This window comes from Diadema setosum, chromosome 8 (assembly GCF_964275005.1).
Source record: "Diadema setosum chromosome 8, eeDiaSeto1, whole genome shotgun sequence".
Taxonomy (NCBI): Eukaryota; Metazoa; Echinodermata; class Echinoidea; order Diadematoida; family Diadematidae; genus Diadema; species Diadema setosum.
Genome location: NC_092692.1, coordinates 6243999 through 6258270, shown reverse-complemented (window position 1 = coordinate 6258270; position 14272 = coordinate 6243999). Strand labels below are relative to the sequence as shown.

The 14272-nt window shown below is 38.5% G+C and overlaps 1 protein-coding gene across 1 annotated transcript; it reads right to left on the bottom strand.

The window, feature by feature from the left end:
- Window positions 1-1142: 1142 nt before the first annotated feature.
- LOC140232292 (uncharacterized) lies at window positions 1143-13348 on the bottom strand. Its single transcript, XM_072312420.1, is given in 8 exon segments — window positions 1143-1429; window positions 3067-3568; window positions 5095-5369; window positions 7916-8200; window positions 9293-9625; window positions 10729-11001; window positions 11912-12130; window positions 13237-13348. Coding segments are annotated over 8 exon segments (2286 nt in total).
- Between the last annotated feature and the right edge of the window lie 924 nt (window positions 13349-14272).

The following is a 14272-nucleotide window of genomic DNA, read 5'->3' as shown; positions in this document are numbered from 1 at the left end:
AGTTTGATTACTTTAAGCTGCACCTTTTTAGAAAATTGCTGTGAATACATTACGTGGTAGAAAAAAATGATTGGTACTAATTATTGACCACCAGAGTTGTGAGGCATTGATGTCAAGAAACAAGACAGTGTTCATCACTCGTCTCTGGTTTATATAACGCATTGGCAGATGAAGCCGTTGGTTTTTACTCCACTGGGAGTCATGATAAGTAAAGATGACTATCTTTTGAGTCTGGTCTATGGGAAAATTTCAAATTGACTAAGGCCCGTCTTAATTACAAGTTTCAATCATTAATCTGCACAGACTGAGTAGGTACTTTGTAGTTGATATGACTACAATCGGGTGAAAAACGAGTACTATTCATACAGACCATAAGATGAGAGGACTCAGTTAGCCAATGCTACAATACAGTTGTATATACTAGCTTATATCCACGGACAAATGTAATATTCACTGAAATGAGTCACTGGCTTTGATGTGTAGACTCTGTAAAAGAACAACACGTAACACTACACGGACAAATTTTTTGACATTTCATTGAGACGAGTCATTGGACTCAAAGATATGTGTGGGTAACGAGACAAGGCAAAAGAGAGAAATAAATGTTCACACAAAGAATGAACTTGCGCACAGACCGGTGGACCGTTTCATGAAGAAATGACATAAAAGTCTGCAACTGATTGACAAATTGCCCTACATTGACGCATATAAGCACTGGATATATAAAAGATGTGTATCATGACTCAGCATCATTACTGCAGGTATCTCTTTCTTAGCCTAAGATTCACTTTTCATGACATTGTCTCAATCCTGACATCACTCTACACATCACAATAATAAAGATGCCGTGGATGATAGAAAATCTACACATATAGTGTCAGTCAATATAATTATTGAGCTACATGTAAAAACTACTGGTGGAGTTGTTTCCTTTACCGGTCTTAATTGTCCTTTGAATGGTGTTGAACCCAATTACACAAACAAGGGAGAGTTGAAAATCACTGCACGAGTATAATGTATTCATACTTACGTAAGGGAAAAAGCAGAATAATCACTTTGAAGTTTCGAAAGAAAATGAAAAGTGAAAAGGCCCATGTTTAAGTACTTTCTAGAAACTGTACACACTGGGATGGTTTCCCAATTCAAAAGAGGGATATTTTCTGTCGCTGATACCAACTTTTCATACTGTCCAAGCGACCTTCCGGATGGTTTTGTCGCTGATGTGAACTCGCTCTCCTCAAGAATTTCACGAGGATCTCCAAGTCGTCCTTATCCATTGATTGCTCGCGATCTAACGAGCCGGTCATGATAACCGTATCCACGAGGCGAAAGGTCAGGGGTTGACGCTTTTCGAAGGCGTCCATTTGCGAGACACGTGACTCCGACGAGATGTTGCAGTCATGGACAATAACCGCCAACTTGTTTCGACCTGCAAAATACAGTCGAAGGATAAGAGACGGGATTGACTTCTGCTCAGCAGGTAATTGATAATGGTAGCCTTTTCTTTGTGCTCATCATTACGCCATCTATACAGGGCGTTTTTTAAAGATTTTATCAGCCACTTTTGAACGAGTTACATTTAGTTATATGGCAAACTACTTATGTGAGCAAAATTAAAAACAACAACAAGAACAACAAAAACCGCAGTGAACGCAAGAGGGGGAGATACAGTCAGGTTGTTGAACAAGGAAGTTCGTTGCACGGCTTCAAATTTCCCCCAAATTTTCAAGCACATTAAAGAAAGAAACAGAAAAAAATATCCAAGTAAAACCAAGTCATTGCAACCAAGACCTAGCAAATATGGTGCTTTACAATAAAAAAAAAAAAAAAAAAAAAAAATATATATATATATATATATCGTTCTTCGAGAAGAAAGCAGTAGTTATAAGTGAGTGAAATTGAGCATTGCCAATATTAAAGTGGCCAAGTTTGAGCATCATCCAGGGAGAGCAGTAATGTTTCTGCACTTGGTGTTCAGTCATGTCGTGACGTACATAATCAAACAAACGTTAAGTAATTTGTTTCCCTTGTGATACTGTTGCAACAATTAAAATATTGAAATAGACATTGAACATATCTTTGTTCAGTTTCAAGACAGTTATAGAAAGATTTATAATAAGTACACCTTTTGTAAACTATCACTTATTTTTACTTTGTTTTGGGGTATCTTGGCCATTTCAAAACCAATTTTCATCACATAAACTTTGAATTCCTGTTAAAATTGTATGCTCTTTAACATTATTTTTATTATTAACATGGTAAGTGGTATCTAAGTATCTAACAAAAAAGTTAAAAGCTGAATCTTCACCTCATCTAATACTATATCATCCCTTTAATATTATTATTTCGATGAAATATTTATATTTACTGGTGTCATCATCAATATAAGTAGTACATTGTAGCCGGTTAGTATCATCAAAGTACAGTGTAGTACTATCATGACCGGTTCACTTTTGTTATTGTTCATCCGTACAATCTTTTAATCGTGACTTTGTTGCACAAAATATTCATATTGTCATATCATATTCAGTAGGGCATGATACATTTATTTCAATATTGGGGTGGGGTGATTGGTGGATGAGGGCCAGAGGTCTGCTTCACTGGTGTCAAGGGACAACGTCCAGAGCAGAAGAGCGGTATAGTTCTGGACTCTGGAGACGCCTTGAAGCTGCTCGAGTTTAGTGGATTTGTGTAAGCCTTGTTTGAGTTCCTGGTGAATGGTTTTATTTCTGACATTGTTGTTTGCTTGTTCTGCTAGTTTTTTTTTTCTCCCAGCAAAATTTGAAATCAACAAAACTACACCCTACAACACTAGAAATTCCAGACTATGTGTCGTGGAGGTGGGGGGGGGGGGGGTTGTAAGAATGAAATTATGAAATGGAATTTGGTGGTATCAATTACCTATACCATTTAAAAGGCATTGACAGAAAAGAAGACATATATTCTTATTGACGGTAATATCATGGTCATTCACATGATCATAATCATTGTCAGTCTGTTTCACCAAATACATAAGTTACCTAATCTCTGTTGTTATTGGTCTTACTGATGCAGAAAGTTTCTTACCAATGATCTTGTTGCAGTAAGTCAGGTATTTTTCATATAATGCATTCGTCACGTTAGTAATGGCGAAACCACGGTTATTAGTCGAGTGGCACAGCACCATGACATCCACGGAGTCGCTGGCGGGGAAGCGGAATGCATCGAGATCGTTGTACGGGAGACGTCGCACGCGGACATCGTTGATGAGCCCGGGGGATTCGCGTCCCAGCTTCTCCAACGTCGACTTCAACGCCATGACTGTATTTGGTGCGGATGTGCAGAGAGATACTGAAACCCGGCGAGTGATGGAGCGCGAGGAGAGAGAAACTGGCTGGCGAGAAGTCCCGGCATACTGTGGTAAATTCTCGGACTTGGCCGGGGGTCGTGTCATGAGTTGCCTGTTGCCTGTGGAATATTCTGCTGTTGTATCAGAGGCACTTGAAGTTGAGGGAGCAGCAGTGCCCATCTCCGGCCGTTCAGACATATCGTCCGATGGCTGTGACGTTACAACATTTGTCTTTGGCATCTGATTCTCTGTCAGTGTGTGAGCTGGGAAAAATTCAGAAACACGGCACACACCGTGAAAAGAAATTCTGAGTTTGTCAAGATTCATCTATTAATCATGACGTCCTCATAGCAGATGCAAATATACGACTATAAAACAATCATTTCTGGGCTCTCAAAGCAGTCAGAATTCACATACTTTAGTTTCGTAGGTTGCATCCGATACCATGACTTTGGAATGAAATATCAAGGCAATGCATCTGGTACACAATGAGTAATTTGAGATTACAATGCAATTAACATTTTCAATTTCATACATTAATATCTCGTTCTGCAGGAAAGAGGCGGCTGCATTTCGTCTTATGGTCCCCTGTACCTAGTGAACAGATACCTGGTAACTCTGAGTATTGACAAGAATCTCGTACTGCTATATAGCTGGACGTCGTGTCACCTATCATGATGATGATGATGATGATGATGATGATGATGATGATGATGATGATTATTATTATTATAATTGTTATTATTATTATTATCATTGTCATCATTATCATTATCATCCTTATCAGCATTATCATCATTATCAGTAAAATTGTATCACAGTAATTATCATTCCTTTTTTCTTCTTCTTGATTAATCTATTGAATAATCTTATCATTACAATGATATCATTGACATCATCACTATTATGTCGTGATAATTTTATTTTTTATTATCTTATTCATTCAGCATTCTCAAAGCATATGGCAATGTAAGAATGGATGAATCGATACGCAATTATATCAAAAGAAGAAATAAAGAAGCCCTGTCCATGAGATACACAAAGAAATGTCAGAATAAAAAAAAACACAAAAAAGCATATCTTCGTGTACCTTTAAAATGATATGAGCCAGTTCAGTTTAATTGAGCTATAATAGGATGTAATAAAACATTGCTACAAACAGCATCAAAACAAAGTTTACTCAATCTCATTCATGTACATGCCATTTTGGTAATATCTCCATTTGCATGCTTTGAGCACCGACTGTTACAGAAAACGTCATCACAAATTTATGTAGATAGTACATCCCACCCACAGACCCCAGCATAGAAAAGATGAAAAGAGATTAAAGAGTGATGTAATGTATCTGTTTTTATCCAAAACAAAATAATAACTGCATGTCAAAACGCTGAATCCTCGATCAGTAAATTTTGATGAAAAAGAGCCCCGTTTGATAAAGCTATTCATAAAGTTACGCAAGACTCTACGAACGACTGGAATATGAAGTGCCAACATGTGTGTCCATTTCCCCCTCCCTTAGGTGTTAACAAAGTACGACGGTATGTCAATATTTCTTCTACTTTGAAGCAAAATACACTCTCAACTAAAAACATGTGTTAACATGTAAGAACACTCATTACCATCTGCAAATTTCAACTTTAGCTATTGAAATTAACAATGATTAGGAAACCCACTTGGCTCACAATATTTAAGTCGTTCGTAAAGTCATGCGTAACTTTACCAACAGCTTTATGAAAGAGGGCCCCGGTCTCTCAATAACTAGATACAAGTCATAACTTTAAGGATGTTCCTTCACTATGAATACCAGGCTCTATGGTCATCACAGGCTGTCCTTTTCGCGCCTTCTCGAGAACGGTCATCAGTCTCTCCGTGTCTTCTGCCTTCATAACAAATCCTTCGTCCAGTCGTCCACAAATTATCACCTCAGAAACGAGCTCGAAGGTGAGTGGATGGGCCGCCCGAAATGAATTGAATTTGACATCGAGTTCGGTGACGTCTTTAAAGTCGACGTCATAGATGATTAAAGCCAGTTGTTTCTTCCCTGCAATAAGAAACAAGAGGAGTCAAAGTTGATCATAATAAGTATATGATTGATGTCATCTTGCCTGTGTGTGTGTATATATATATATATATATCACGTGTATATATATACACTGGACAGCAAAAGAAAGTACCCACTTCTATCAAAGGCTGCACACAAATTTCACCACCTAGAAATAAACAATTTTTGTACACAGGTATGCTGCAATATCCATTAGTAATCACATACCCCATAGCAAGTGATTATCTTTATTACAAAGAAAACAAGGAAAAGTAGAAATTCCGCGGTGCGTAATATATGTCCCCGCCGGAAGTAGCATTTTGTAGCAAAATGTACAATATAGGTCAAAAATCAAGGTCAAAGGTCAAAGAAGTCAAAGGTCAAAATTCTGTGTAGAAGTTTGGAAGCCCTCACCTAGTGCCATCACATAAAGCAAACGGAATCGAAATCGGGGTAGAAATGGCGAAGGAGTAGCATTTTGTAGCCAATGTACAATATAAGTAAAAAATCAAGGTCAAAGGTCAATGAAGTCAAAGGTCAAAATTCTGTGCAGGAGCTTTGAAGCCCTCACCTAGTGCCATCACATTAAGCAAACGAGATCGAAATCGGGTTAGAAATGGCGAACGAGTAGCATTTTATAGCAAAATGTACAATACAGGTCAGAAATCAAGGTCAAAGGTGAAAGAAGTCAAAGGTCAAAATTCTGTGTAGAAGTTTTGAAGCCCTCACCTAGTGCCATCACATAAAGCAAACGGAATCGAAATCGGGTTAGAAATGGCGAAGGACTAGCATTTTGTAGCAAAATGTACAATACAGGTCAAAAATCAAGGTCAAAGGTCAAAGAAGTCAAAGGTCAAAATTCTGTGTAGAAGTTTTGAAGACCTCACCTAGAGCCATCACATAAAGTAAACGGAATCGAAATCGGGGTAGAAATGGCGAAGGAGTAGCATTTTGTAGCCAATGTACAATATACGTCAAAAATCAAGGTCAAAGGTCAAAGAAGTCAAAGGTCAAAATTCTGTGAAGAAGTTTGGAAGCTCTCACCTAGTGCCATCACATAAAGCAAACGGAATCGAAATCGGGTTAGAAATGGCGAAGGAGTAGCATTTTGTAGCAAAATGTACAATGTAGGTCAGAAATCAAGGTCACAGGTCAAAGAAGTCAAAGGTCAAAATTCTGTGTAGAAGTTTGGAAGCCCTCACCTAGTGCCATCACATAAAGCAAACGGAATCGAAATCGGGTTAGAAATGACGAAGGAGTAGCATTTTGTAGCAAAATGTACAATATAGGTCAAAGGTCAAGGTCAAAGGTCACAACTGAAATTCTGTGTAGAAATTTCAAAGCTCCCATGTAGTGCTATCATATAAAGCAAACAGAATCAAAATTGGCTCATAAATGACAGAGAAGTAGCAAATTGAACATTTTGATCACACACGGACGCACACACAGACGGTCGGACAGACAGACGGACGGACAGACAGACGGACGGACGCACAGACACACACACGTACGGAGCCCGTTTCATAGTCCCCTGCTCGAACTCGTTCGGCGGGGACAAAAATGACATGCACAGCATCTTGGTCACTGAATCAAAAGTCACAAAATGTAACAGAATGAGCCTTTACAAGCCTAACAAGACGTGGCATAATTTTCCTGATGGAAGCTTGCTTAGACCAGAGTAAAGTAATGTCCAGTCTAAAGAGCTAACTGATTTTATTCTGAGAATTAGCATAATCAGGAAGGATAGCATCCCTAAATACAGAATACGCTCATTAACATCATTTTGACAAAACAGGTGTTCACTTTGACATATTGGTTGTTTAAAAATGTTATCCATTCAGTGGTCATTTTTGCATGGTGGAGAGTGCTGTTGTGTGGGACTTTTGATTCAATGACCAAGACGCTGTGCATGTCAACTTCTTCTTTGTTATGAAGGCATTCACTTGCTTATGTGCATGTGATAAGTAAGGGGCATTGTAGCACACCTGTGTACAAAAATTGTATATTTCTATGGGGTGAATTTTTGTGTGCGGCCTTTGACAGAAGTGGGTACTTTCTTTTGCTGTCCAGTATATATATATATTCCCAACTCAAAATCTAACAATTCAATGAGGATACATAAAAAGGGAATGATAACTTAAGTCATATCTAATTAGAGGTATCTGGAATCCCAAAGAAATGTGTTAGAATAAACAGGGCTATGGACAGCTTTCCTGGAACAGATGATTTTTCAGAATATTTTTGACGGTTTTGATTAATCATGCGAAATGCCACATCCCTAAAAGTGGGTTTCCGGTGTGGTTTGTACTTGTAATTGTGGTTTACTCTTTAGAGTGATATTTCAAACAACTGAACAACTATAAAAAGTAGTTCTAGTCCAATTCAAAACCACCTAAAACTCCAACGGTACAGGCGGAATTTCATGGCATGTAAACATTATTAAGACCTAACATATCATAGTCGTATTACTGGAGCACATCAAACTACGTGAACCATCCACAATATACAGTACAACAAATTGAAGGGCGAACACAAAGTTTACTCACTATATATTCCACGGCAGTATTGCAGAAATTTGTCATAAATGTCCAACTGGCGGTCATGTCTCGAATGACAGAGCAGCAAGACATCAAACGGAGATCCGGGTGGTAACTTGAATGAATCAATGTTGTACGGCAGACGCTGAAACTGAATATCTCTTATGATTTTAGGGTAACATTCCTTAAGGTTATCCATCACTGTCATTAAGGTCTTCACATTCGCCTCATCAGCGCATGCACATACAAGCATGAGTACAGGCCGGGTCACAGTCCAGTATGCCGCGGTCGTCACTATTTTACAATACAAGGAAACGGGGAAAACAGGTCAGTGGTCATTTCATACCCAAATTATTATAACGTAATGTAAAGATTTGTGAGCGAGAAGAAAAGGTGGAAAACATAATAGCTAGGCATGAATTACTTTGTTGGTTTCCACATCATAATTCAGGAGAAGGGTTTATAAAACAACATCATCTCTATCATCCACCCGTCTATGTTATAAAAGGCTACTGCTTATCATGTAATCATGAAACGTTCGAATTGCGTTGGATCACTCTCGCGAAACGGTGTGTAGTAATGCTGCAAAGGGGATTCAACAACAATGGTTGCGAAATGATATTCATTACGAAGTGAAGGAGGAAAGGCCACATTATTTCAGATAGGGGTAGTAAAAGCAGGCAAAAGAAATAGTCAAGAAATGTACTTACATGAGAGTTAATGGAAATAACAAACGGCAAAACAAGCACAGGCAATATGGAAAAAAAAAACAGACTTGCAAATTCTGTACAACGAATGATCGAACTTTTTACCAAATCAAAGTCCGAATACAGGAGTCAGCTTCATCAAAATTTAGTGGAATCAAGAAGTTACCAGTCCTACACATTGAAATCCACTGAAATAGATTGAGCTACAACCAAGACATTGTAAGCATAAGCATGATTGCAAAATGTTCTCCTGGCTACCCTGGTCTTTGACCCTGAAAAAAAAAAAAGACGGATCCATGAGTTCAGCTTCATTAATATCCCTAGGTGGCTACCCATACACCTCCACCAGTATCTACAACATACACGTACTTCTAGCTTGAAAAGCACACACACACAGGGCTTATCAAAATGGATCACTGATGACGCTGTCCCCATAAACAAACGGTGGCTAGATTTTCCATTTACACACACACAGTTCAGTTCGTTGCTTGGACAAAAAGATTAAAACGAGTATTGTAATCATCTGTATCATGATTTTTATTATGTTTCAGGCTAATTATAATCAGAGCTATATGAATGACGATGCATGAATACGTAATAAATCAATGATATTTATGGGTATGATTACAAGCCATGAGTATAACAACCTATGAAAGTGTATTGACATAATTATACATACTCTCATTGGCGATGTCATCATCGTCTTTTGGTGGTCTCCCGCAGGACATGAGGTTAGGCAACTTTGTCCTGAGCTCTTGCAAGGCCCCAACTCGTCGTTCTTGCTTCATTTCCCGCGGGCACTGTCCAGCTTCCCGAATGAACTTTAGAAGAAACTCCTTGTCCTCCTGTCTTATCTCCGGCTCCTTTTGGGCGAGATTCCCGCACGTGATAGCCAAGCTGGTAGTGTGAAATGTTTTTGGCTGTAAATTCTGAAATGCTTCCTGACGGGAGGAACTGGCGGGATCGTCGATCGTACTGAAGTCATACACTATCACGGCCATCTTCCCTCTACCTGAGCGCAAAGCAACAAGGATAAACGTAAAATGCATATTCATTTTCAAGACACAAATGCTCACAATATTATGATGGCAGGATGCCCCAAATTTTAAGTACACTATCACGAGGGATACTACGGATATTTCCTTAGAATTGCACCCACACTCTTCTCCTTCCCAACCAGCCAATAGCACATATTATTTGCGTACATGCACATTGCAAAATAAAAGACCACATAAATCGTTCTCCGAAGGCAAGTTTAAACGTATCAATAAATAACGTATTACAGGTCGTACAAACTTTTAAAGTTATTCTTCGTCTTCAGAAATCAACCACTGGAAATGGCGTAAGGAGCAAGAGGTATTAGTTTTCCTTCTCCTATATCATAAATGACATGTGGTCTCTGCTGTTGTGGCATTTTCATCTTAGACGGGAAGAAAAATAATAGATTGTATGCCAAACGTTACATTTCACTTATAATTTTGATACTAAAAAAATGAGGCTACACATAAGTTTGCAAATAGAGCATATTGTGATAGGTCTCGAGAGTTGCGGAAATATACTTATGGAGATCATGTATAAAATTAATAATTGGATCCTGTGTAGTGAACACAATGATAGCAATAACTGAAAAGATGGAAATAATCTCACCACATGAAAATTAGCACTGTGAATAAGCAACTGCCAAAGTGCATCTCATCCACATCTTTTCGTAGGACAATTCGAAATGCACATTTTAATGTAAAATAAAAGCTTGACAGAAACACTAAAATGGATATGCAGATATGTGAACCGGTGTCAGTAACAAATCGAATATTTATTTATTCATTTATTTATTTTGGGCGGGGGGGGGGGGGGGGAGTGGGCCCTCCACCTTGTGATAAAAGTCATGTTGCATTTCACTGCAACATTTCATTCTGTGCCTTGCTTCCTTTTAATCTATTGTTACTTGAAAGGTTCACTACAAAAAATGAAAAAAAAATCAGAATGGGATACATGATTGAAACGGGATACTGGTACATCTAAAGATCTTATCCTAATTTTAATGATAAGAACATTTTGGACGTAACAAGGGTTCTTAAAATCAAATAAAATTTTCCACCTCGACATCAAACATACCTATCACTTTGGAACAATAATCTAGGTATTTGTCGTACTGGGCGTCTGCGACGTCTGTAATGGCGAATCTGCGATTGAAGATGGAGTGGCACAGAATCATCACATCCACAGGGTCGCTGTCTTTGAATTTGTACTCGTCGATATCGTTGTACGGCAACGGATGGAACTTCACCTTGGCGATAAGCTCGGATTTTGCCCTCTGCCAGCGACGCAGGAGATAAAGTAGTCCCTGAACAGACGACTCCGGTGACGATGTACACACAGAAATGGAGACTGACCATGACCAGGTATGAATGAATGAATGAATGAAAAATATTCTTTTATGACACTATTAAATACACAAGTAAAGGATTAAAAAGCGATGATCTTTGAAATTACAAAGGGATAATTTGTCGTTACTGACATTAAGATTGTCCCAAAATATTTCGGACTCAATCGTTTCTGACAGAGTATATCCAGTCTGACATCTATCATAGTGAAGTAAAATTATGATCACAATTTATCTTCAGAAACTAAATGCATTTCCGATATTTTTGTTTCGTATATTTTTTTTACTCATCAATTTGATCTAAGTGTGTCATTTCCGCAAGGCTCAGAGAATGTGAATTTTCACAGCAAAAATTAACCTGTCATGACATAAACCCTAAAACTTCGTTAGAAAAGTAAAATGTTGATATATAACTATATTAAGTAATGCAAAGGAAACGGCATAGCTAATATGATATTATTGACACTACACAGACTCCAATATTACAACTGACTTCAGAATCGCTTTGGAATGGTATGAATCAATCATAAAAGCCTAATCGACACTTCTGTGGTCACAGAGAATGTTCGTATAAGCACTAGTAGAAGGCATCTATCTTGCACTGCGGGGCAGGAATACATGTGCCCGGTACATTATAAATACGTGATAGTTAGTATCATCGCTGCATCGAAGTTAGAGCGAAATGTGTGGTCAACTCCTGTGACCAACTCGTAGACCAAACTTGTAAAAAATGAACTCGGGAATGTTTCATTCCTGCCTAATACCGATGATGAACTACTCTAAACCAGACTAAAATATCTAATTTACAGAATATCGCTACAATCGGCAGAAAACCCCTAGAAAATACAGTCTTACAATCCATGAAATCTATAGGTGCTCATGGGGTCACGTGAAACCTGCTGACTACAAACTCACCTGGTCTCCTAACCATCCTGTCTGGCTGCATACCCTGTGTCTGTTCATAATGTTTGGCATGCTCTACCACACCCTGTGAGCTAGGCTTTGGTTCTCCCGCACTCGCCAGTGGACTGGAATGAAGCTCCTCTTGAGCACCAGCCCAGTCTGTATCGCTCTTACGTTTTTTACGTTCTTTAGTAGTTTCATCCATTTCCCCAAATTCATCTTGCTCACGATCTGTAGAACACGATACATGAATGAACATAATGTGACTGAACAAATGAATATAAATAATGAATGTATAAAATGAATTGATAAACAGGTCATCATAGAGGCAAATAAAGGAGCAAACAGAGGAAACATCTAGTATAAAGCATGACTGGAATTTATGCATGTCTCATTTTATTTTCCCCGTGGTGGTACATGTATCTTCAACGATTAATTTTGCTCCATCTTGTTTTTAAAAACAAACGCTTTGCGCTCCATGTCTATGCCCCATAAAAGAAGTATTTCGAGTATCTTTTTTTTCAAAAGCATTTTTTTAAAATAAATCGAAAAGATCACTGTCATCTTCCTTGCAAGCCTGCAGCTGATTCATTTTTATGACAATCTTTTCAGCTAGATTGTGGGATATATAAATAATGATAATGATAATGATAATAATAATAATAATAATAATAATGTCTCATTTAACCAGGGTAGCCTCTTCAGCGTTACCACTGCTCTACCAGAGGGCCCTGCCATTTTTATTACCCTATAGCGTTGCCAGGTACCCATTTATACTCCTTGGACGAGATGGACATGGTGGGTAAAAGCATCTTGTCCATCTTCGTAAGCACTGGGCGGGATTCGAACTCGAGTCCTCCGATCGGGAGTCGGGAGTCTTATCCACTATGCCACAGCGCCCCCACACAAAATAAATATAAATTATACACAGTGTAAGTTGCTATTGAAATCGTTTTTAAGGCGTTTTAGATTAACTCCGTCGATAAATTATTCCAGCCATACTTGTCCACGTACTTGTCCACGTACAGTATGTTGTCTTTATGTTTTGTCATCTGTTATGTTTGTATGTTCAGGGCCCCCAGGAAGAACAGTACTTGCCTACTGATGGGACCACCCTGTTGAAAGAAGAATTAATAAAATAAATACATACATACATGCATAAATAAATCAGCCATGAAATGAATAACACTATACAGCGCTCCCTCTCCGATCGTGATCATCTCTGCCAATCCTGTCGACAGCTATAGCTCTTTCAGTAACACAACGATTCGATCAGAGGGTGGATTTTACAACGTACATGAGATTCAGTGAAATCTGCCATGCAGCTACAAACTCACCCGTTTCCATATCCATCATATTTTGCTGCACACTGCGTGTGACGTTATCCACATTGGAATGATCTGACTTCCCGAGACCAAGATTTGGGGCCGAACTTGTAGGTTGTGACATGTCTTGCTATTAGGACCTTCAAAATGAACACATTAAAACGAATGAATAAACCCAGATGTTTGAAAGCGCGCTAAGATCTCTCCTTCGTTATGCAAAAACAATAATCGTCAAAGCAGTTGTATTACCGGTGCTACACACATTCTTCCTGATGTAGGGCTTTAAAAAGTAGACTTTAAAAAAGGGACGTATGTGATTACGTAACACTTAAGGTTGGGTTTCTATCTAGTCATTCGACTACCGACGAGTTCTTTTGTTACCTTTTGTGTCTACTACAGTTTACTTAAATCAAGGTATTATTTTGGTAGGCGCTGCCTTTGATAGCGTACCTTGACACTTTCGATAAGTAGCCGTAACTGCGAAATCAAGTGGGACTGAAATTAGCGGACTTCCACTGCAACTATGACAATGGTTCAATACCTTAGAGACAGGAAGCAACCAATAAATGTCAAGGTAAGAGCAAGGAGGTATCACCTGTGAGAGAAATATAGTAATCAACGTATCGATTGTGGACATCTGCAGCAAGACAAGAGAAGACAAGAAAATGGATGGTCAACCAGAGGTCAACTTCATCCGGAGTGCCTAAAAAGAGTTTTACAGTGATACTTTTATCAATTCTAGTGGTACGGAGGTTTCTACAGTAAAATGGAATGAAATATTACGTACTGCACACGTGCGCCGACGATACCACGTACATTATATATGTCAGTGGCAAAACCTTACATTAAATTATTGTTCACACTAAAGCATTTGAACGCAATAAGCAAATGAATCCAAATAATCATATTCAGTTCGGTGCATAACAAAAAAAAAAAGAGAACATGGTGATTGTAACGGAAGCTCGAGGAATTTACATTATACCTGTTTACAACTTGAGGGTACGACGTATTAAGCAATTGAAAGAAGCAAAAGGTTATGAAATGCCTT